The 23,861-nt window shown below is 41.2% G+C and overlaps 1 protein-coding gene across 3 annotated transcripts in view; it reads left to right on the top strand.

Annotated features, from left to right (window-relative positions):
- The window catches only part of VWA8 (von Willebrand factor A domain containing 8), a 358,944-nt gene that overhangs the window by 321,382 nt on the left and 13,701 nt on the right, over window positions 1–23,861 (top strand). For 2 of the 3 annotated variants that reach the window (XM_029210522.1, XM_029210521.1), the window contains exons 41-42: window positions 16,090–16,215; window positions 18,295–18,453. In XM_029210522.1, coding sequence (XP_029066355.1) covers window positions 16,090–16,215; window positions 18,295–18,453 — 285 coding nt within the window. Of the gene's footprint in view, window positions 1–7,677; window positions 7,698–16,089; window positions 16,216–18,294; window positions 18,454–23,861 lie in introns of those variants that run through there. The other variant, XM_029210523.1, reaches the window with a different exon arrangement.

Raw genomic sequence — 23,861 nt, 5'->3', positions numbered from 1 at the left:
TGCGCAGGCTCAGCGGCCATGGCTCACGGGCCCAGCCACTCCGCGGCACGGGGGATCTTCCCAGCGGGGCTCGAACCCGCGTCCCCTGCATCGGCAGGCGGACTCTCAACCACGGTGCCACCAGGGAAGCCCCGGATGATTTGTCTTGTAGGAGCAGATATCAATGGTGTCATAACAGGCTCAAGGGCAGTCAGAGCAGAGACAGCATTGTGGGACCCCCACCATGCCCTCCAGTTTCCTTCTTTTATGTTTTCTTCTTCCTTAAAAGAAAAACTAAATTTATTTGTGATTTAAAAAAAAAAAGATGCAGATGATACGCATAAACCCCTTAAAACAGTGCCTAGCATATAGCATTCTCTACAGAAGAATTAGCTCCATCATTGCCTTCATTGCACTTGCTAATAGTCATCAACCTGGACTGCAGGCCCCCAGTCAAGTACTTTACATTCATTGTGCTATTTAGTCCTTACAATAACCAGTCAGTATTATTTTCTACATTCGATCGATAAAGAGACTGAGCCACATAACTCATCTCAATTCTCAACAATCTTACGAAACACAGATATTTTGTCCTGGGTCCCTGTGGCTAGCGAAGCAGGTGTCTGAGCCCAAAGCCCACATTCCTATGATCTCTTAAGCCTGTTACCTTCTTCCAACTCTACAACTCTGTGAAAAGTATAACTTTCACATGTACTCTTAAAACATTTTGCATCGTTATCCAAATGCCAACACAGGATCCTCATCTGGTATTAGTTAATGTCTTGGTTTAGTATTCATTGGGCACCAAGCTATAGTTACTTTTACAAACATTGCATTTAATCTTCACATCAAGCCTTTAATATAAATGATGTTTTATTTACCAGATCAGCCAAAGGAAGAAAAGTCAGACCCACTGCTGTGACTTCTTAAGTAATTTCAAGTGTTTCCCTTATCGAATCTTCTTTTTTTTTTTTTTTTTTTTAAATCCAGGGTGTTATTCTCAAGTGGGGCTTCTGAAGTCCTCAATTTGGAAAGATAGTGCCAGCTGCAAACAGCCGCTGGCCAAGGATAGACGGGACCTCATGTGGAATGTGAATCCTTAGATTGCAACAAAAACAGGAAGGCCTGGATTTGGTCACCTTTTGGCCATCTCCTGCCAGTCCTGTGTGGTTCTGATTGACGAATAACATCCAGCTGTCTTGAGGTTATTGTGTAATCCCAGTAACAATGGGTGTTTCCTCAGTGATCAGCACAAAGTCAGGCCAGGAACTGGCAAATCATCCTTCGGGGTGACTTTGAAAGCACGGCTTCAAGCCCATGCATTGAGAGGCTGGGCTGAGATCCGAGGAAAGGGAACATCTTGCCGCCCGTGTCAGCGCTGCTTCCGCATGTGCCTCTGTTGCATCACGGGTCACTCTTCTCAATTAAGACAGCTGTCATCAGTGACCTTCCTTTGCTTCTGGACTGGATTCTTCATGGGATATCATAGAGTCCCGGTGATTGGACCTTTTATGAATCAGTAGCAAGAGTTTTCTCATTAGAATAGTAGGGTCTATAATAACTTCAATTATACTCGGTTCAGAATCTGAATCTCTGATTCCAGCTTTCCCTAACAATAGAAAATAATCCATTTCTACAAAATGCCACTGATTTTAATCATATCTTCTCTCCAGTGTTTTTTCTAATCTACAATCAGTAATTTCATTCTCAGGCTAAACTAAACTAGCCTTTTTCTGATTGCTTTGCCTAGCGTGATATCTCCATGAACCAACAATTACGTTCCTTTTTTTTTCCTCTAGTGGTTCAAAATGAGCTTGTGTTCAGATAAATGATGTTCGTGAACACTGATGTGTGACGTGCACTGTGCTTGGCACTGAGGGCACGAAGATTAATAAGATATTGTCTCTGTACTCACAGAGGTATTAACTTCAAGAGGTGGGGAAGACAGGCACCTGCACAGATCATTTCTGTTTAATATGTAAGCGTCTAGGTAGAGGAATGAACGGTATGCAGTGGATGCCCAGAGGAAGGGGATTCTAGGATAGATTTTGAAGGAAAGAATCCATGATCTGAGTCTTGAAGGACACACGAATATTAACCAGACAAAGAAGGGTGAAAACAATGCCCAGCAGAGGGCACAGCACAGACAAAGGCCTGACACTGTGGTCTCAGGTGTGAGCTGAGGTCCGGCCAAGGGCAGGATACCACTCAGTGTGAGATGCAAAAGGCTTTGAGGCTGGGAGGCAGGTTGGTGCCAGGTAAGGAATTTTATTCTGAGCCCCTACTTTGCTGTATGTAAAGAATGGAAAGCATTTCCGCATTCGCTTTGTTTAATCTATAGTAACTGTGTTTCACCCAGTGGACATTTACTGAATATCTACTTTGCCTAAGAGTTCTTGCCTTCAACAGCTAACCTTCTAGTGAAGAAGACACGTTTAGTTGTAAGAGAAGACACAACATGGTAGATGCCACAGAATGGTTTTTAACAGAGCGCTATGGTTATGTAGACAGATGTGTGAGCAGCTTCTAGGTTGGGCAGTTAGGGAAAGACTCACAGAGGAAATGTCGTTTGAGCTGGACCAAGAAGGATGAGTATGGTTTCAATTGGCAACTCTTCTAAGGATGCAGATGGGAAGATGGTCTTGACCAGAGCTTCTCAAACCTTCTCTGGAGAGGGGCCAGGTTTTTTTTTTCAACTGATCACAGACGAATTTTTCTTTTTTTAACCTTTTTTTTTTAAGGTCAGTCCTTCAAACACATTGTTAATTGGGAAAATAATGCCTTCATGTTTGTGTTTCTCTAACATTCAAGTAGCAAATTTAGTGGCTCCTAAGGAAGCTTATTTCTATAGTAGCTCAGTAGATTGTTCCCAGTAACTCCTTACAAAGACTACCTTGTTCTTCAACTCTCTTTTCCTTTTCACGGACTAATATTTTAATAAAATAAAATAGAAATGAATTACTGAAAAAATGATATAAAAAATAACGTACGAAATACAAGCCCATATTATTTAATATTAGATTCAACAAACATAAAATTACTTTGTCAAATTGCCATATAAGTTTCTAAATGATTACTGTCAACTTCTGTGACCTGTTTCATCACAGACCAGCAACAAGTGTTCACACACCAAAGGCAATCTGGGTAGCTCTAGTCAAGACAGAAGAAACCTATGAGCAGGGGACAAACACTACAAAGAATACAAGGCTGTTCAGAGAATGGCAAACAGTCCAGCGTGACTAGAGTTCAGAGTTTGGGGACGGGCTTGTGGGCAGGGAGTAATAGGAGAGAAAACTAGAGAGAAGGTGAATCCATGCTGACTGTCTTTTGTAATCAGTGAGGAGCATGGACGTGACTGAGAAAGGGAGTGGTGTGGTTTTATCTTCTTTAAGAAGTTTCATAATCGTGGAGTTAGTAAGTCTTAGAGGAGAGAGAGGTGGAAGAAGCCAGGAAATTATAACATTACTTCAGTTATTCAGTTAAGAAGTGATAGGAACCCAAACCAGGGTAATTGAAGTGAAAATGCAAAGGATGGGACAGTTGGGAGGTATGACCAGAAGACAGTGACTGATGGAACATGGAGTGAAGGGGATGGTGAGGTCTTCAAGCCCTAGGGGACAGAAATAAGGAAGAGGAGAGGCTTGTGGAGAAAGCAGATGTTTGGTTTGGCTGTTATTATGTTTTCTCACCACTGGGACACCTATGGAAAACTGTCAAACAAGCATGGTATTTGAAGATTTTAAGATATGACTCGAGTTCAAGAGCAAGGTTAGGACCAGATAGGCTTACGTATCTGTATAGATATGTCTGTATTTTTATGGTCATCTGTATAGAGAAATGGCCCAAACCAAGAGGGAAGATGTGTTGATGACGGTGAGGGTATAGAGCAAAGAGGGGGAAAGGTGAAGATGGGCCTGTCAAGGAACATCTGCATTTCTGGGGAGAGGAGTAAAATGCTAGCTACTTTTTCTTAGCACACGAATGGCTCATCACTTAGCACGTGGCATCAGTGGCCATGAGAGGACAGCATCAGCCGAGCACAGCCTAGAAGTACAGTCCTGACTTCCAGGCTGCGTGAGCAAAGGCATCGAGCTCAGTCTTTGCCGGGTGACCATTAAAAGGATTAAAATACTAAAAAGCTGTAAACAGGACAAAAAATAGCATTCTTAGCAAGTAAGTACAGGAGACCACAAATCACATTAACATCTCTTGCTTGGAGAGGCAGGGAGTAGAAGAGAGAACCCTAGAGCTGGTGAGAAGCAGATCACTTGACCTCCATGTTGTCACTGCCAAGCAGCAGCATTTGAAAGCAGCAGCTCTGAGGAGCAGTGGAGGGGTGGAGAGGTCTAGACTTTATGCAGTGGCATAAAGCGACAAGCTGGAAAGGCAGTAACTCTGGGAAAGGGGACAGACCAGCCTCAACTTATACTTGGCTTGAAGACGAGATCAAACAAATGCCACATGGCCCCATTGCAATGGCTTTTCCAAACAAAATAAGAAATGATGTGGAGATGAAGTTCTCATGCTGTGACTGTCCATAGTTCCAACTCCTTCCCTGCAGAGCTCTTGAGCTAGTAGTATAGCTTTGCTTCAACTACTAACACCAGTCTAAAATCTTCAAGGAGAATTCTAATAATAACAAAGTGGAGAATCCATCCAATCTGTTGCTGAACAGTTTTGAACAGCCATCCTATCATCCAAGAATGAGGACACAAAAAAATAAGATGAGCTCTATGAAATATTTCTGCAGTGAGGCAGAATAATAGAAATTCCAGATGTAGAAGAAGAAGATGCTGATAGGCTAGAATATTTTCTTCAGAAAACATCACATTTTTAGAAAACATCTGCTTTGTGTTCTCAAAATTCAAAGAAACCTGAAGTATGTGAAATAAGGAAAGACTAGAAGAAAACTACAGGTGCAGTGCCAAAGCTGAAATCTACATTAAAAGTAGAAAGGACAGACTCAATCCAGTCTTAAGTACTAATGTGAAAGGAAAACTTGAATTGTTATTCCATACTGAAGAGGTAAAAACTATGAGAAAGCTGGTCAACAAAAACAGAGCAGAGAGCGAACACATAGAGCCATGAGCCATACCAACATGTACAACAGCACTTGGCCCATGGTAAGTGCTCGGTAAATATATGTTGTACCAACGATATTCCCGAAGAAGCCACCAAAAAGCACGCATAAACAAAAATTCAAGTAATAGTAAAAGAAAACTGTGCTGAGCCAAAGACAGGCTTAAGTCAATGGATCAAAAGACCTTTACTGAGTACCAGGCAAAGTTAATGAGAAGAGATAAGCACCTCGCCACAGCCTCATGGAATTTTAACATTTCAAAAACAAAGAAAATAAGAATGTAAAAAAAAAGAAAAAGAAAATATCCTAAAAGCATACAGGCAGACAAAAAATAAGCTATTGGGCTTCCCTGGTGGCGCAGTGGTTGAGAGTCCGCCTGCCGAGGCAGGGGACACGGGTTCGTGCCCCGGTCCGGGAAGATCCCACATGCCGCAGAGCGGCTGGGCCCGTGAGCCATGGCCGCTGAGCCTGCGCGTCCGGAGCCTGTGCTCCACAACGAGAGAGGCCACAGCAGTGAGAGGCCCGTGTACCGGAAAAAAAAAAAAAAACTAAGCTATTGTCCAAGAAAGAAAAATTCATCTTACATTAATTGTCCCTGAAACATTGAACACCAAAGATCGTGAAACAACGTCTGCAGGATCTGGGGGGAGAAAAGTTGTAACCCAAGAATTCTCTACTCAGCCGAAGTACAAAGGTGACAGAAAGACATTTTCAGATATTCAGAGACTTAAAATATATGTCACTTAAGTATCCTTTTGAAAATAATTTTGAAGTAAATATGTATACACACATGTGTACACACACATCTCTACATACATATGTGTAAATATTCCAGCCAGTTAAGAGAGGAATCAAATTCCTTAAGAATGGGAAGCCTGTGGTATAAAAGGACCAGCAATGAGTATTGGAAGCAGTTAAACACAGAATCAGATCTAAATAATTGCGGTAAATATGTTTAAAAGAAAACTCAAATATCAAGAATAATGTTTTTAAAGATACACAGTATAAAAATAGTACATTTAAAAATAATAAACAGGGCCTAAATTCCCATATTGTCTCAAAAATTAAACAAAAATCAGTGGTTGATATCAAGAAACAGAAGGTTTGTATTGAGGTGGATGGACCTAGAGTCTGTCCTACAGAGTGAAGTAAGTCAGAAAGAGAAAAACGTACTGTATGCTAACACATATATATGGAATCTAAGAGAAAAAAAAAAAGGTCATGAAGAACCTAGGGGCAAGATGGGAATAAAGACACAGACCTACTAGAGAATGGACTTGAGGATATGGGGAGGGGGAAGGGTAAGCTGTGACAAAGTGAGAGAGTGGCATGGACATATATACACTACCAAACGTAAAATAGATAGCTAGTGGGAAGCAGCCGCATAGCACAGGGAGATCAGCTCGGTGCTTTGTGATCACCTACAGGGGTGGGATATGGAGGGCGGGAAGGAGGGAGACGCAAGAGGGAAGAGATATGGGAACATATGTATATGTATAACTGATTCACTTTGTTATAAAGCAGAAACTAACACACCATTGTAAAGCAATTATACTCCAATAAAGATGTTAAAAAAATAATAATAAATAAATAAATATTAAAAAACAAACAAAGAAACAGAAGGAAGCAAAAAGTGGGATAATGCATATTACATATGAGAGTGACAAATACTATTTCATTCCTGAAGATGATTAGAGAAATTGAAGTTAAGCCAGGCTTTTTACTGAATGCTATGTATTGCTGAAGTAATGCCAGCAACATTAAGACATTTTTAAAATAAATTTATTTTATTTTATTTATTTATTTTTGGCTGTGTTGGGTCTTCGTTGCTGTGCGCGGGCTTTCCCTAGTTGTGGCGAGCAGGGGCTACTCTTCGTTTTGGTGCACGGGTTTCTCATTGCGGTGGCTTCTCTTGTTGCGGAGCACGGGCTCTAGATCGCAGGCTCAGTAGTTGTGGCTCGCGGGCTTAGTTGCTCCACATAAGCCAGGCTTTTTAAAAACTTAATTATGCTGATTTTTTTTATTGTATTTCTTGCAAGTTATGACATGTTTTTATAAATATTCCTGATTATTTTGCGGAGAGGGGACTGCAGGGGGCAAGAGTAGAAGCAGGGGGACCATTGCAGTGGTCCAGGTGGGAGGAAATGACAATTGACCTAGGGATGACTTGGACACAGTAACATATGGTCGGAAACCACCGGAAGTTGAGAGGCTTTGCCAGTGGTCCAGGTGCGAGATGTGAGGGAAAGAGCGGTCAAAGATGATCCCCAGGTATGTGGCCTGAACAGCTGAAAGAATGGGGTTGCCCTGTTGCCTTTCGTTGAGAGAACTTGGGGAGAGCGGGCGATGGGCTCTAAGGCTCAGTTTTGAACTGTTAAGTTTAAAATGCCTGTTATACATGCTCACTGATATGTGTAGTTCCCAGCTCCTTTGAAGTACAAAATATCTAATTCTTGAAGGAAAGATGTGAAATTGCTCACAAAAACTCCTTGTAAAATGACAGTAAGTTGTCACCCAAAGTAATAGTTTAGTTCCACATCACCATCCAAGAGTACAAACTCTTCAAACAAGAATCGTCTTTGTTAAGTACATGAATCACCTTTTTTTTTTTTTTCTAGCAATGAGATGTCACTTCAAGAAACAGAGAATTCCCTAAAATAGGAAGGTCTGTATCTACTCTTTTTTTTTTTTTTTTGGCATTTCACCATTTAGAGCAGCTGGCAACCTAACAGGTATTTAGTAGAATATTTTTTTACTATGTCAAAACATCGAGAATCAGGGACTTCCCTGGTGGTCCAGTGGTTAAGACTCCACGCTCCCAATATAGGGGGCCCGGGTTCGATCCCTGGTCAGGGAACTGAATTCCACATGCCACAACTAAGAGCCCGCATGCGGCAACTAAAAGATCCTGCATGCCGCATCGAAGATCTTGCATGCGGCAATGAGGATCCTGCGTGCCGCAACTAAGACCTGGCACAGCCAAGTAAATAAACAAATATTTTTTAAATATATTGAGAATCACAAAGAAAATTTTTTATTGTTTCCACTGATTTATAATTTGTTATTTTACAAATACTGTACAAAAGTTTACCTTAATTCTTTTTCGTTTGAATGGCGCAAATTAATAGCAAAAAGTATTATGTTGTTTGAACATGGAGAAATGTCAAAATAATGGGAGCTAATGTTTAATGAAAGAATCACTGCTCCCAGGTATCCTCAATATCCATTTACATGTATTTGTTCACAATAAGTATTTAGTGATGGTCATCGATATGTTTTACTCTGTAGAATGGATGTGCTTTCTACAAAAATTGCTACTTAAACCTTTCTAATCTTTTCATGAAATAATTCTAAAGGAATAATAGAAGATTGGCTTGCTTGTAGAGTTGATAGATAAAAGAAGTCTTGCTTATCCATAACCCAAATAAGTGAAGACTTAAGACTTAGAATACTTTCAGGGCTGAAATCACAAGACAAAGTTCACAAACCGCAAGATAGTTGGTTTTTGTCAAGTTTGTTCCTCCTAAATGTCCTCACTGCTATAGATGTGTGTGTGTGTGTGTGTGTGTGTGTGTGTGTGTGTGTGTGTGTACGTGTACGTGTGCTCACGCTTTCTGGTAACCAAATTATTTCTCAGAAAATGAATTAACCAGAATATGTTATCCTCTGAGCATTTCAGTTAATCTCAGTGTTCTTTACATGAAAGTAATAAAACTATTTCTTTTTTAAGAAAGTCTGTAACATAGACTTTTTACTGGTGAAACCTATCTTTATATATAATGAATTCTCATTAGTATGAATTTGTTACATAATACAAAACAGATGGACATAGTTATAAGAATACTTTTCTTCGTGCAGTAGGAATATACAATAAATAACATGTCTGGCCCTTTGTTATAAATAAATGCATTTATTTAAATACAGTAGGAACTTACTATTTAAAGAAGTATTTCAATGAGTCCCATAAAATACACAGACCAAAATAATCAATATTTCTATTCCAGCCCTCAGTCAATTTTTAAAGAACCCCCCTTCCAGCCCATGGCCTTTAAGAACACCCATTCTGACGGGCCTCTTCCTGTTTTGAGTTTCCAAGTATTGGTGAGCTGGCTAGATGATAGATAATAAATTATCTGTCCATATTTATCTGCAAATTATGTACTTGAAAATGAATGAATAGTGCTACTATATAAAAATGTCTTTGTGCCCATAGTTCTGGATCAAAAGGCTGGTACATACTTTCACTTCTGAAAAACAAAAACTACTGATTCATTGATAAAAATGTCAATAACAAGCAGAATCAAAAGTAATTCATTTCAGGACTTCCCTGGTGGTCCAGTGGTTAAGACTCCACGCTCCTGGTGCAGGGGGCCTGGGTTCAATCCCTGGTTGGGGAAATAAGATCCTGCATGCTGCACGGCATGACCTAAAAAAAAAAAAAAAAAAAAAAGTAATTCATTTAGCCACAAATAAAATTTTAAAAGAAAAGAATTTTAGCCACCAGAATGGCTAAAATTAAAAGAAAAAAAGAAGCTGTCAATGTCAAGCGTTGGTGGGGATGCAAGCAAAGGAAACCCTCATACACTGCTCCTGGGAATGTAAATTGGAAAAACTACTTTGGAAACCTGTTTTGCAGTATCTCCTAAAACTGAGCATATCTAGGATTTCCACCCAACAGAAATACACACATACCTGCAGCAAAAGACATGTTCAGGGATGCTCATGGCGGCATTACTTGTAATACCCCCAAACTGGAAACAACACAGTTGTAGATGAGGCATAAATTGTGATACATGGTCAAAATCACATGATTGGATGTTGTTACAGCAGAGACAGAGAATAAAGTGCTGCTGAGCACAACAACAGCGTTGGTGCCTGTCCTGGGAAAGATGTTGAACCACAGTAGCCAGACACAGAAGAGTACATACTGTATGATTCCACTTTATGAAGTTCAAAAACAGGCAAACCTAATCTGTGATGATAGAAGTCAGGTGGGGGGTTTCCTTTGGCAGGGGCCAGGTCAAGTCCAGAAGAAGAGGCCCAGAGAGGCTGGGAAGGTGCAGGTGTTACACTGACCCTGCACTTAAGATTTATGCACTTTATTACGAGTAGGTTACACTTAAATTTTAAAAGCTGACCCGAAAAAGGGAGTAGCAGATTTATTGGAAAAAACATATCCCTTCTTTACTCTCACCCCAAATTTTATTGAGTCTTTTTCTTTTATTGGTATACAAAACGGAAACAAAGTCTTCAAGCTAGAGAGGACCTTAAAATATGATAATCATGTACAGGAAAAGAAGCAAACCAGCGCAAGAAAATTAAGACCTAAAGTCCCTAGGTTCTTACATAATGGTGAATCCAGAGACAGCAGACAAACATAATATTCTAAGGGAAAAATAAGTATTTTGTAATTCGATAATCCCCTTACCAAGGGCAATAATAGGTCCCCTAGAAAGAACCCCCCTTTTATTATCATTTTTACTAATTATTAGCATGTACACCAAAAGAAGAATTCTGCAGTGCTGTTGCACTGGTTGTTTGACATACATTCCCTGGGCCGTGGCCCTATTGCTCTTAAGTCGGACCTTTTCCCCAAATTCACACCACCTGTAATTCCCTTCTTGTGCCTTTAGTCTGTGACAGCAGCCTCTATGCTCTAACCCTGATCTGGAATTGATATCAGTGACGCAGGATTTTGCAAACCTCTCATAAGGAGTTAACATTTGTTCACTTATAGTCTTGAAGAGCTGACTCATAATAAATTAGCTTTGGTAGTTAGCTTAGCTGGCTGGTGAGATTTCTACCTCACAAGCCTGCTAAAGAAAATTGAAGACAAAGTTCTTCTGGTAAATGATAAATGTACTAGTATACTTCGGTCAAATATAGGAATATCTAACATAGCAAACCATTATTATTCCACATAGCTTCATTACAGTGAGATCTTTATAAATATATTTAGAGGATAACCCACTAAGTAATTATATTTAGATAATAATACTCCTATCTGATTGTCATAAAGCATGCAGTTGTCTGGGTATACTTTGGCAATCTTAAATTTAAATCTCAGGAGTATAAACTAGCATAATGGAATGCTTTCCTGGGTGTGACATTCAGTAAATCTCATCACTTTTGTTATGGTGATATGGTCATTTGTTTGTTTATGTGGTTTTACTTAATTATGTCTGTATGCTTATTAGTATAGTTTTTAGATATTATTCAAAAATATATATCCAGGGACTTCCCTGGTGGTGCAGTGGTTAAGAATCCGCCTGCCAACGCAGGGGACATGGGTTCGAGCCCTGGTCCGGGAAGATCCCACATGCCGTAGAGCAGCTAAGCCCACGCGCCACAACTACAGACCCTGCGCTCTAGAGCCCGCGAGCTACAACTACTGAGGCCGCATGCCACAACTACTGAAGCCCTTGCACCTAGAGCCTGTGCTCTGCAACAAGAGAAGCCACCACAATGAGAAGCCCGCGCACCACCACAAAGAGTAACCCCTGCTCGCCGCAACTAGAGAAAGCCCGCATGCAGCAACGAAGACCCAACGCAGCCAAAAATAAATAAAATAAAAACAAAAATGTATTTAAAAACATATATATGCCATAGCATAGGCATTCATGTGTTGATATAAATAATGAACCTTATTAGCAGTTCTGATGTCCTGTTTCTAGTATAATTGTTCTTAATATTTCTTAGATCTGACTCTATCCCGACTTAGAGAACAAACAATTGCTGAGAGTCTTAGACAGTTATTTAGGAGATTTTTAGTATCCCTAGAACTCCAGATAATGAAATGAAAGATTTTCATCAAGTTGTAAATCAGGTTTTAGCCGTTTTGTGCTTTCTTTTGAGTGCTGATGTTGGGGCAGAAAGATGAAGTTTGGAAAACAAAGTATGTTTCCTATAATTTATTATCCACCCAAGTCTCAAAATGCTTTGTTATCAATAGCAAACTAGCTTAAAATAAACTACATCGAAGCCAATGTCAAAATAGACATGGAATGAACTAATTTCCTAAGCAGTGATTTTCTCCATAATTCGTTGCACTTAGCAGGCAATTCAGCTATTTCTATTATTGAAGAATAGATTTACTAGTGAAAACAACACATTCCTTCAAAGTCACTTTTTAGACTTTGATTAACACTTAGAAGCTTACAAATTAGGGACAATTCCCAGTTATTTGAGAAAATATTATTGTCTGACTTCTCTGGTGGTGCAGTGGTTAAGAATCCACCTGCCAGTGCAGGGGACATGGGTTTGAGCCCTGGTCCTGGAAGATCCCACATGCCGCCCTGATCAACTAAGCCCGTGCACCACAACTACTGAGCCTGCGCTCTAGAGCCCGCGAGTTACAACTACTGAGCCCGCGTGCCACAGCTACTGAAGGCTGTGCGCCTATAGCCTGTGCTCCACAGCAAGAGAAGCCACCGCGATGAGAAGCACGCACACCACAATGAAGAGTAGTCCCTGCTCGCCGCAACTAGATAGCCCTCGCACAGCAATGAAGACCCGACACAGCCAAAAAATAAATTAAATAGAATAAATTTATAAAAAAGAAATGCAGAGTATCAGGCCCCAGCCTGGACCTACTGAATCAGAAATTGCTTTTTAACAAGATCCGTAAGTTATTTATATGCCCATTAATGTTGGAGAAGCCCTGTTCTCCGTAACCTGCAAGCTGGTCCCAAAAGTATATCTCATAAAATTATAAAAGGATATTTTTAAATCCTTTTGAGGAAAAAAAAAGGAGCATTTATTTTTTTAATTATAAAAGTCACAAACTCATTGTATGAAGACTGGAAAATACAGGAATTTAAAGAAAATAATATCACCCGTAATTCCCCAACACAAAAATAAAAATGACTATTAATATTTTTGTTTTTTCCCATATACTTTCTTTGCATATATATATAAAATATACATGCATATACATTGAGAGAATACTATATATGCATGCTTTTACATCATACTTTTATCACTTAACATTTTTTTTTTTTTTTGCGGTACGCAGGCCTCTCACTGTTGTGGCCTCTCCCATTGCAGCGCGCAGGCTCCAGACATGCAGGCCCAGCGGCCATGGCTCAGGGGCCCAGCCATTCTGCGGCATGTGGGATCTTCCCGGACCGGGGCACGAACCCGTGTCCCCTGCATCGGGAGGCGGACTCTCAACCACTGCGCCACCAGGGAAGCCCTATCACTTAACATTTTATAGTAAGCAATCAACTTTTGTTCAATAATTTTTATTGAACACCAGCTAGGTATCAGGCACTGTTCTAGAAGCTGAAGTTATATAAGGGCTCTTATCCCCATCAACCTTACTTTCTAGCAGAGCAAGCAGATAAGACAGAGATAAACAATACATTTGTAAATAGTGATAAGTACGAAGGAAGTAAAACAGAGTAATAAGCTACACAGAGACACAATGCTTTTTTTCTTTTTTAATAACCCATGCTCATGATCTGGCCCTCTTCAGTTCCTTTAAGATTGACAGTATAATTTCTAGTCTTACAAAAAACTGTGATATTCTCTACACTTACTATTTGGATAAACTGAGAGTTACATGTTTTACTTAATTGAATTACATAACACTGGAAATTTAACAGCTTCCCTTGAACATTTATTTATTTATTTATTTATTTATTTATTTATTTATTTATTTATTATGGCTGTGTTGGGTCTTCTTTGCTGCGCGCGGGCTTTCTCTAGTTGTGGCGATCGGGGGCTGCCCTTCATTGTGATGCACGGGCTTCTCACTGCGGTGGCTTCTCTTGTTGCTGGGCACAGGCTCTAGGGACGTGGGCATCAGTAGTTGTGGCACGTAGGCTCGGTAGTTGTGACTCGCGGGCTCTAGAATGCAGGCTCAGTAGTTGTGGCGCACGGGCTTAGCTGCTCCACGGCATGTGGGATCTTCCTGGACCAGGGCTTGAATCTGTGTCCCCTGCATTGGCAGGTGGATTCTTAACCACTGTGCCACCAGGGAAGCCCCTCCCTTGAACTTTTAGATGGGTGTGCAGTGTGTGAGAGATAGTTCTTCTTGGTCCATGAATCAGTCACTCCAACTTCTGCTAGCTCTAAGCATGCTGTGATCTATTTTACAAAGCCTAGGGGTTTCTCCTCTCTTTAATTGCAAGGTCTGTCCTGTGAAATGTAGCCCTCTGTGCATATGTTCTCCTAAGAAATTTAAACCCAGATTCCTCCTCTCAGGGAGTCTTACCTTCGTAGGTCTTGTTGGAAGTGTTGTCATTTCTGCAGCAAAGAATCTTGCTTCACTTATAGTATATTTGCATCCCACGACTCTTATCTATTTGCTCATTATTCTTATGCTCTACTGTAGTGTAATGTTTTTTAATCCATTTAAATAATAATTGGGAATTTTAGTTCAAATTAAAAGTCAATTGCCTATGCTGCCAATGGAAATAATTCAGTGGAATGATACCTGCTATGCTCAGCCAAGATCATGTGTTTGTCCTCCAGATATGACAACCAGGTCACAATTAACCCCTCTGCCTTTTACCTTGGCAAGTTTCTTTTGCCATCAACTATAAGATATATTCTGTTTTCAGACACACCAAAATCTGGGGAGGGGAGTAGACTTATTAGTTAGAATTTATTGAGCTATGCTCCAGTGAGTCCCATTGTCCTACAAGATCATGGGGCTCTTACCAAGATTACACATCAGGAAAGAACATATTTCCAGGGGGCACATACCTGGTAGTTCCTGAAATTAACTACTCACCAAATTTAATATCTTTATGCCAGTACCTTAGGAGTTTCTCTCTCTTTATTTCATGTACACGTGAATATATATCTGTATTCAAATGTGGTATTTTGCACCTGGTTGCAGCAAGGGTATCAGGAACAGGAAAACAATACATAGAGTACTACCCAGAGTTATACCGTGTGGAGCTTCTTTGTGTAGTGGTTGATCTGCCCCTAAAATAGAGAATGGCTGCCTAAAGCTTGACTTTTTCAATGACAGTGCTGTCATACAGCCACCTCCAATGAAACCGTGATGAAAGTGTGCTTAAAGTAATGTGGACTTAATCGTCCATAATGTGTCTCATCATCATTATCATCACCATACCAGCTAACACAGATTGCCCAGGCTCTTTCTCAGCTATTCCATGTAGTATCTCATTTAATCTTTACAATAACTCACTAAAGTAGAAACTAGTGTTGTCTTCACTTTTAAGATGAGGATGCTGCAATGCAGACAGGTTCAATAACTTGCTTGAGGTCAGATACCTGATCATGGTGAAGGAAGGACTGGAGTCAGGCTGTCTGACTCCAGAGCACATGATCTTAACTACAGCTCTAGTTTGTACACATAAAAGTATTTTAGCTTTTCTTCCCACTTCTTACTGTAAGTATCAGCTGTGATAAACCTGTACCTGGATTGGGATATTGTAACTCTGTATCATTTATGGCACAGTTTTAAGCACTATGTGCGAATATCTTTAGAAAAGTAATTCAGGAGGTTTCTGAATATAGATGATCAGAGCGAAGGTGGGGTACAGAATGTTCACGTACTATTGTTCTCAGCTGTTCCCGTTTGCACCGTAAGTCACAGAGAACCGGCATAACAACTTCTCCAAGAGGAAGAGTCCGAAGATCACGTTTTCTCTGTGCTTGCAGACAGTGTTAACAAGTTCAAGCTGATTATTGTGTTACCTAATAAATTCTCTAAGAGTACCGTGACAGAAAATCCATAAGAAATGCATCACCATTACATTTCCAGATATTGCATGTTTCTCCAGAGGTTCATTTGCGTGCCGTTTTCCTGTTCATGTGTGTTGTGAGTTCATTTTGTCATTCCATATGTTAAAACACTTACAATGAACAAAATCTACACAAAGGGCATTTCTTTGTCAGCAGAGCAGAAACCAGTCTATTTATGAAACTGTGTCCATGCAGAACCATCACATATTGAAAAGATCCCTGGTGTGTTTCCTGTTACTCTTGCATAAAATGTGTCAGGGACCCTGCAGAACTAATTAAAGTAAGGATTTGTGTGTATGTCATTGTAGGCTAAAGGTAAAGAAAGACAGTGGCTAAAACACCAAGCTACTGGGGAACTAGATGATGCCAAGATCATTGATGGGCTGACTGGAGAAAAAGCCATCTACAAACGCCGGGGTGAGCTGGAGCCACAAGTAAGTACTGGTGCGCTAGGCGCCTCAGATCTGCAGTTTGGTCTGCTTTACAGGCAGGTGCTTCCTTGAGTTGCTGTCTTTGTCAAAACACCATAAACCCTGAATATGGCAATCAAGGAAAGCATTACACTTTTTAAAATTAGAAAAAAACAAACATTATACTGTTTATTATATGAGTCAAGATCCCAGCCTGAGTCAAGAAACACCAGGCACACTCAAACTGAGCAATTTAAGGAACAGTTAATGTTTACAAAAGTAAGGGTGGCGTTTACGAAATCCAAAAAGAGATGGTGTGGTCTCCCAACAGCAAGGATCTGACCCATCCCTCGGTCTAAAAGGACAGAGGAGAGAGCACTTACTGGAGCTTAGAAAAGGTGATTTATGGAGAGGGCTGCCCACCAGGGGCTGTGGCCTTCAGCAGAAGGAGAACCCACCCACGGGCCACAGCAGAGAAGGGGCTGAGGGAGTAAATATTTCACCCTCACCCTCTGATCTCCTGCCAGCACCTTCCATCAGCAGAACCCACTGGAAGCCAGCAGCCAGGAGAGAGACCAGTGCCATTTGGAAAACAGATCAGCTCCCAGGACACAGGGCAGGGTGCCCTGGAGGGGGAACTGAAGACACTTGGTGCCACTGAATCCCAGAGGGTGATGCAAATGAAAGCACGAGAGCAATCTTGGTGGTTTTCCACTGTTCTGTTCCTTTAAAGATCTGTGTCTATCTTATAACTGAAGAAATTTCCAGAAAATAAGGAATTCTCCCTTAAATAACTCTAATGATAGTGTGTAAAGTTTTCGACAGCCATAATATTAAAATATTTGCAATAATACAATGGCCAAAAAATGGCAATAAGGTGAGTCTCTTAGAGGGTTCTGTGACTTCCAGTATCTCCAAGTAATCCAGTATCTCCAAGTAACCAGAATTGCTGAGCAGCCACTGAGAGCTGGGGGTGCAGTGACAGGTGCGGGGAAGGGAGCCACTTACTCCATCTAAATGTTGATTCAGAGAGGTTCCTGGAGTCACTGGGAGAGTTCTTCCCTCTGTGTCCTTGGTATGCGTCAACAACTGCTTTCTTCACTGACTCACTGTGGTCCACAAATGTGTTTAGATCCATCTGAAATTGTGAGTCGCCGTGGAAGTGGATGAGGCGCTGTTTTTAATTCTGGCAGACTCAATAATCTTTCAAGACATATATTGAATTTGTCTCCAACCATTACACTCCAATACCCACAGTATTTTCTTGAAATGACTACCTCTGCTCATTAGTTTGCATACATGTCAGCGAGTGTATAGTAACAGAATCATCTGGAATTTTTCTTCTTTTTTCCTGTAAGTAAAAACTGACAAGCATACTTCTGTTTTTCGTTCTGCAGATTGGCAGGCCCGGGTTCAAAATCAAACTGAAACTCATAAGAGTTTCACATTTTAACTGACAGTTGTTGCTAAACTGCGGTTCCATGCCGCTTTCGTGCCGTTAACTGCCAGGAAAAGTAAAGAGTAGTAGTAATTCAGGAACTGGAAGGAGGAGAAAACCGAAAGCTTCCTAAAGACAAAAGACACGGAAGAGAGATTTTCCTTTACTTCTTTGCTGGAACCCCCTGCCCCTCAGATCGCTTGGTTTTAGGAATCTGACATTTCTTGGAGGCTGTGTGGAAGTGATTTTTAGCTCACTACACAATAGGTACTGGTAAAATTGCTGTGGGCTTCCAAAGGAGCTCCATCTTGCTAGAGAAACTGATGTGAAAATGAAATGCTGGGGTTTATATTCTTCCAGATAATTGTTTTCAAGATGACATCAGCCTCACTAAGGGAGTCTTACTAGACTAGGTTTGTCCCTGAAAGGACCATATTCCAAAGGAAAATCTTCCCCACGTGACCCCAACTACCAGCACAAGTCTGAAGCTCCATTTACTGAAATGTAATCCATAGGTGCCTCCCCACCCGCCAGGACAGCCTTGTGCCGGGCCCAGCCTACAGCTGATCTGCCTGCCTGGTGGCTGGGACATGCATGAGGGCCCCAGAACAGCAGCCAGTGACAGTTTTCTGGTTCACAAGGCTTTTCTGTTGTCTCTCCCTCAGCTGGGCAGCCCCCAACAGAAACCCAAGCGCCTGCGTCTGGTGGTGGACGTGTCCGGCAGCATGTACCGCTTTAATGGGGTGGATGGCCGGCTTGAGCGCTCGATGGAAGCCGTGTGTATGGTCATGGAGGCCTTTGAGAGCTATGAGGAGAAGTTCAAGGTAATGGCGTGAACTGAGGAGGAAGAGAGGCATCCCCAGACCCTCCCCCCTCTCTGCTCAGGAGTCAGCCCCGAGTTAGGGCGTGAGGCTGGCTAGGGGATGTGCACCCAGAGTGGACAAGAATCTGTATCTTCTCGTCAACTCATCTGTCGGTGTAGAGAAAGTGAACCTTTTGTTTCATCTGCTCTAATAATCAAAGAATGATAAGACCATAATTTAAAGACCAGTTGCTACAGAAGAAAGCACTGCACTTTATAAGTTGTGTGATATTATCCATGAGGGCAGGGCGAGGTGGGGAGCGGAAACAGACAGATAGAAGCACCGCAGATCTCTCCCCAGATCTCTCAAGGCCACCATCCCCGTCCCAGTACCCCCCCCACCCACCTACCCATTCTTTCTCCATCACCAGCCAGGTAGCCTCTCGAGGTTCTCAGCATTCGCACCTGAGAGAGCGCTACACAGTAACAGGCGTGCCCCCAGGTGACAATGAAGGTTCTTACCCCTGGGAGAAATGCAGCTTCTCATTTAAACAGTTTCCATTTTGTTATTGCCAAGTTTGCTCTGGAGTCAAGCAAAGGAGTCATATACCTCCTCCTTCGGAGACCTGAGCATTGAGGAGGGATCTCCTGCCGCCATGTTACTGCCCGAGACGAGCCCATCAGTCAGCTCTTAATCAGCCACAGGGGCACCCACACTCCTGGCTTTGACCAGAACAAATAACCTGAACACTGTGCTGGGTAATTATTATCAGAAATTCAGTTGAGAGGAGCGGTATATGTGCAGACATAGGTAACGGGTACTCAGTCTATCCATAGATAATTCTCAACTGTGTTAAGGATCAGACAGGTCCTTCAGAAATAGCCCATCTTAGATGATGATTTAGCTTGACATCCTGCCCACACCTTGGGATTGCCGTACTGAGCCGTGTCCGTGTGCCGTGATGGATACAGAAAGAAACAGACTGAAACCCATCCCTTCATTGACTTTAGGCCCACTTTTTTGGCTCCGAGGCTCCCAGAGTCCCTTGTGTGAAGCTCTACATGAGAGATTCCTTTTAGAGTGAAGGGTTAGGGAAAAGGCAGCTTGAGTCAATGAGCGCTGTGGTTGCCAGGCTCTGCCTAAGTACAGGATACAAAGACGAGTAGGACCTGGACTTTCACGATGGGAAGCAGCTCTGTTTCCCTGAAGAGCTGGAATGTGCTTCCCCTTGTGATCAGTGAAAACGATGGAGCTGTTCCAGACTCCCTCTTGGTTTTAGCTGCCAGGAAGCTCCAAGCTAAAATCCAAGACCGGCCAAGCCAAATTTGTTATGTCTTATGGCTCTCAGACTAGTTAGTGTTCAGCGTTTTCCTTCCCTTGACCCTCCCGGGCTTCAGATAAGTTTTTCTTGATTTTTTTTTTGTTTTTTTAAAATTTTTTATTGAAGTATAGTTGATTTACAATATCATGTTAGTTTCAGGTATACAGCAAAGTGATTCAGTTGTGTGTGTGTGTGTCTGTGTATATATATATATATATATATATATATATATACACACACACACGTATATATATTCTTTTTCATATTCTTTTCCATTCTAGGTTATTAAATGATATAGAGTATAGTTCCCTGTGCTACACAGTAGGTCCTTGTTGGTTATCTATTTTATATATAGTAGTGTGTATATGTTACCCATCCTTCTAATTCATCCCTCTCCCCACCCCCCTTTCCCCTTCGGTAACCATAAGTTTGTTTTCTATGTGTGTAAGTCTCTTTCTGTTTTGGAAATAAGTTCATTTGTTTTTTTGGTTTTTTTTTTAGATTCCACATATAAGTGATATCATATAATATTTGTCTTTCTCTGTCTGACTTACTTCACTTAGTATGATCATCTCTAGGTCCATCCATGTTGCTGCAAATGGCATTAATTCATTCTTTTTTATAACTGAGTAATATTCCATTGTATATGTACTTTTTATTTTTTATGGGCTTAATATTTTTTAATGTTTTACATCCTTTCTAGTATAAGGTGGAGTATAACTCTTAAATCACTTGGACCATTGATCACCAGTGAATGGTTAGACATCCATTGCATCAGCATAAATCCCACCTGTGTTTTAAAACCTTGGGTTCTGCCAATAGTTGGATCAGCCCATTCGCCTCTCTTGTGGATCCTGAAGGCCAGAGTACCTCAGCTCCCTTTGAGTTACGTGAAGAGTTTAACCCCTTATAGACCACAGCAAACATACCACTATTAAAACTGGCATATTCATAGTTATCTAGAAAAAAAATTTACAGTTAGAAAGGATTTCTATATCTCTGAAAGCAGAATTGCTCCGTTATGTGAAGCTACTTCTTCCAGGTTTTTAGAAAGATTCAGTAGAAGTTCACCAAGAAATTGATTGACAGAGCTCCCCAGGACAGGGTCAAGGATGAGACAGAAGGCCGGAAGTGGCAAAGCTAACAGGGAGTGTGTGGCATGTTCCACTGCATCTCACACTCGGAGTGTATGGAGAGATTCATATTTGTCTAATTCTCACCATTAAAAGTCTGTAATCTGGGCTTCCCTGGTGGCGCAGTGGTTGAGAGTCCGCCTGCCGATGTGGGGGACACGGGTTTGTACCCAGGTCTGGGAGGATCCCACATGCCGCGGAGCGGCTGGGCCCGTGAGCCATGGCCACTAAGCGTGCGCGTCCGGAGCCTGTGCTCTGCAACGGGAGAGGCCACAACAGTGAGAGGCCCACGTACCGCAAAAAAAAGTCTGTAATCTGGAAGAATGATTAGTAAAACCGGACATGTTGCATAAAAAAGAAATAATGTCAAGGAAATAGCATTTCACAAATTGTTATTTTGTATTGTTTTGTTTCTAATTGACAATTAGAAACCAAACTGTTGCCATATGACCTACTGAATTTCAACTAAATTCAACAAAATTACAAACATAGAGCACTTGCTAAGAGCAGAGTACTCTGCTAGGTACAGAGTTCCCTGCCATCCTTGAGCTTGTAGCCTTGTGAGGGAGACCTATAAAAACTAATTCTGGAGACTTTCCTGGTGGTCCAGTGGTTAAGACTTCGCCTTCCAATGCAGGGGGTGCGGTTCAGTCCCTGGTTGGCGAGCTAAGATCCCACGTGCCTCGCTGCCAAAAAAACCAAAACAGAAACAATGTTGTGACAAAAAAATGAAAACATAAAACAGAAACAATGTTGTAATAAATTCAGTAAAGGCTTTAAAAAAAAAAAAAAAAAGGAATTCTGATAGGACACTCAATGAGAGGCACTCGGTACAAAAGGCACAGGAAAGCATGCCTCTCCAGATACTCCCCTTCAGGGCACCATCCTCGAAGCAGTATTTTGCTGACAGTCTCTCCCACTGCCACAACACTGTAAAGAATTTCCTCGGTTTTCATCTGTAAAACCACAGAAATATTGAGAAGATACCATACTAATATCTGACTTTTTAAAAAAATTTTATTGAAGTATAGTTGATTTACTGACAAATCCAGGGGAAATTCTAGTAAGACACCACGATAAAATGAACTTTTTTCAAGGCTTGAAGAAGCTTCATCATGTTTTCTGCTATTTGATTTTTAACAGGAAGTACTTTAACGGTTTTGGTTTTGTGCATTTTCATATACTTATAAACATACCCCCTCACATTTACTACATAAGTCCCTTCAGAACGTTTTTTAAGAGCATAGAAAGTCTGATGAAACTAGAGCATTAAAATCTTTCCAACAAAAGGAGAAAACTCTGAAGATTTCACAAAACAGGCTCTTTGAGGAAAAGTGGTACTTAGATGGGTATCTGGAGGGATCAGAATGGGAAGACAGGACGAGAGAGGACTGCAAGTCCTGTGCCTGCAAATTCCTCATTATGACCATGGCACTTAGAGCTGAGGTCACCTCTCAGGTCATTCCCTCCAGTTTCCTCATTCCTCAGACAGGAAACTGAGACCCAGAAACATCAAGGGCTTTGCCCAAAGTCAGAAGGCTAGTTGGAGACAGAATAGGATAGAGCCCAGGTCTCTTCTCCTTGTTTTCCCTTTTTTGTTTTGTTTTTAAACATTCTCCTTTATTTCTAATTTTTTTTAATTTGAAAAAATTTTAATCTACAAAAAAGTTGAAAAAACTGTAAAATGAACACCCATATGCCTTTACTTAGATTCACCAAGTGATCATTTTCTCCCCTCGTTTGCTTTATGTTTCTCTCTAAATACACAGTCTTTTTCTTCTCTCTGATCCATTTGAAAGTAAGTTATAACTATCATAATACTTAACTTCTAAATATTTCATTATGTTTCTGCCAAGAGTAAGGACATTCCCTAAATGATCTCAATACCATTATCACATCTAAGAAAATCATCAATAATTTTATAATATCTTATAAAATCGAATCCATGTTCACTTTTCCCAACTATTCCAATGGTTGCCATCCTGGGCTATAGAATATAAACCATCCCAATAGTGTCTAATTATTTTTCCCCCTACAATCTGGGATCCAGTCAAAGTCCTCACCTTATTTTTGGTTATAATGTCTTGTTAGCCTCTTTTTTTTTTTTTTTCTTTTTTTTTTGTGGTACACAGGCCTCTCACTGTTGTGACCTCTCCTGGACGCACAGGCTCCGGACGCACAGGCTCAGCGGCCATGGCTTCCGGGCCCAGCCGTTTACGTGGCATGTGGGATCTTCCCGGACCGGGGCATGAACCCATGTCCCCTGCATCGGCAGGCAAACTCTCAACCACTGCGCCACCAGGGAAGCCCTTGTTAGCCTCTTTTAACCTGTAGCAGCCGCCTTTCCTACCACTACCATTCTACTTTTCATGATGGTCACTCTCTTGAGGGTGTAGATCATTTGTCTTGTAGAATATCCCTCATCCTGGATTTGTCTAGCTGTTTTCTCATGGTGCCATTTACCTTGTCTCTATATTTCCAGAACGCCTAACAGGCTTTCTCTCACAGCAGCTACCCTGGAGACCTTGTAAAATCTTCCCACCATCCCTGCCAACATAACTAAGATTTTGAGTGGCCACAGGCTATCCAGGCTCTGCTGGGGCTCGCCAGGCCTCCTTTGTATGGGGTGAGCAGGTGGTGGGATGGAGCCTACTTGCATTCTGTGAGAATTTTGCCTGTTTATAATGAAGTATTTTGAGGTATAAGTAATGGGTACACATAGTACAAAGTGTAAAAGGCACAAAAGGAATCAGAGTGAAGAGTTAGCCTCTGCTTCCCTCTCTCAGTTCCCAGTTACCCTCCCTGCTGGTGACCACTGTTGATACTTTCTTGGTGTCTTCTCAGAGACATTTGATGCATATACATTAAGTGACAGAGTACCGTTCACTCTGTTCTGTGTCTTTACACTATATGATCTTATCCAATTCGTTTAATCTCTCTGTACTTCAATTTTCTCTTTTTTTTTTTTTTTTTTT

The sequence above is a fragment of the Monodon monoceros genome, unplaced genomic scaffold, assembly GCF_005190385.1.
Source record: "Monodon monoceros isolate NGI ecotype Baffin Bay Population unplaced genomic scaffold, NGI_Narwhal_1 Super_Scaffold_8, whole genome shotgun sequence".
In the NCBI taxonomy this organism is placed as follows: domain Eukaryota; kingdom Metazoa; phylum Chordata; class Mammalia; order Artiodactyla; family Monodontidae; genus Monodon; species Monodon monoceros.
The sequence above is the reverse complement of the archived record's forward strand: the minus strand, read 5'-3'. Positions and strand labels throughout refer to the sequence as shown.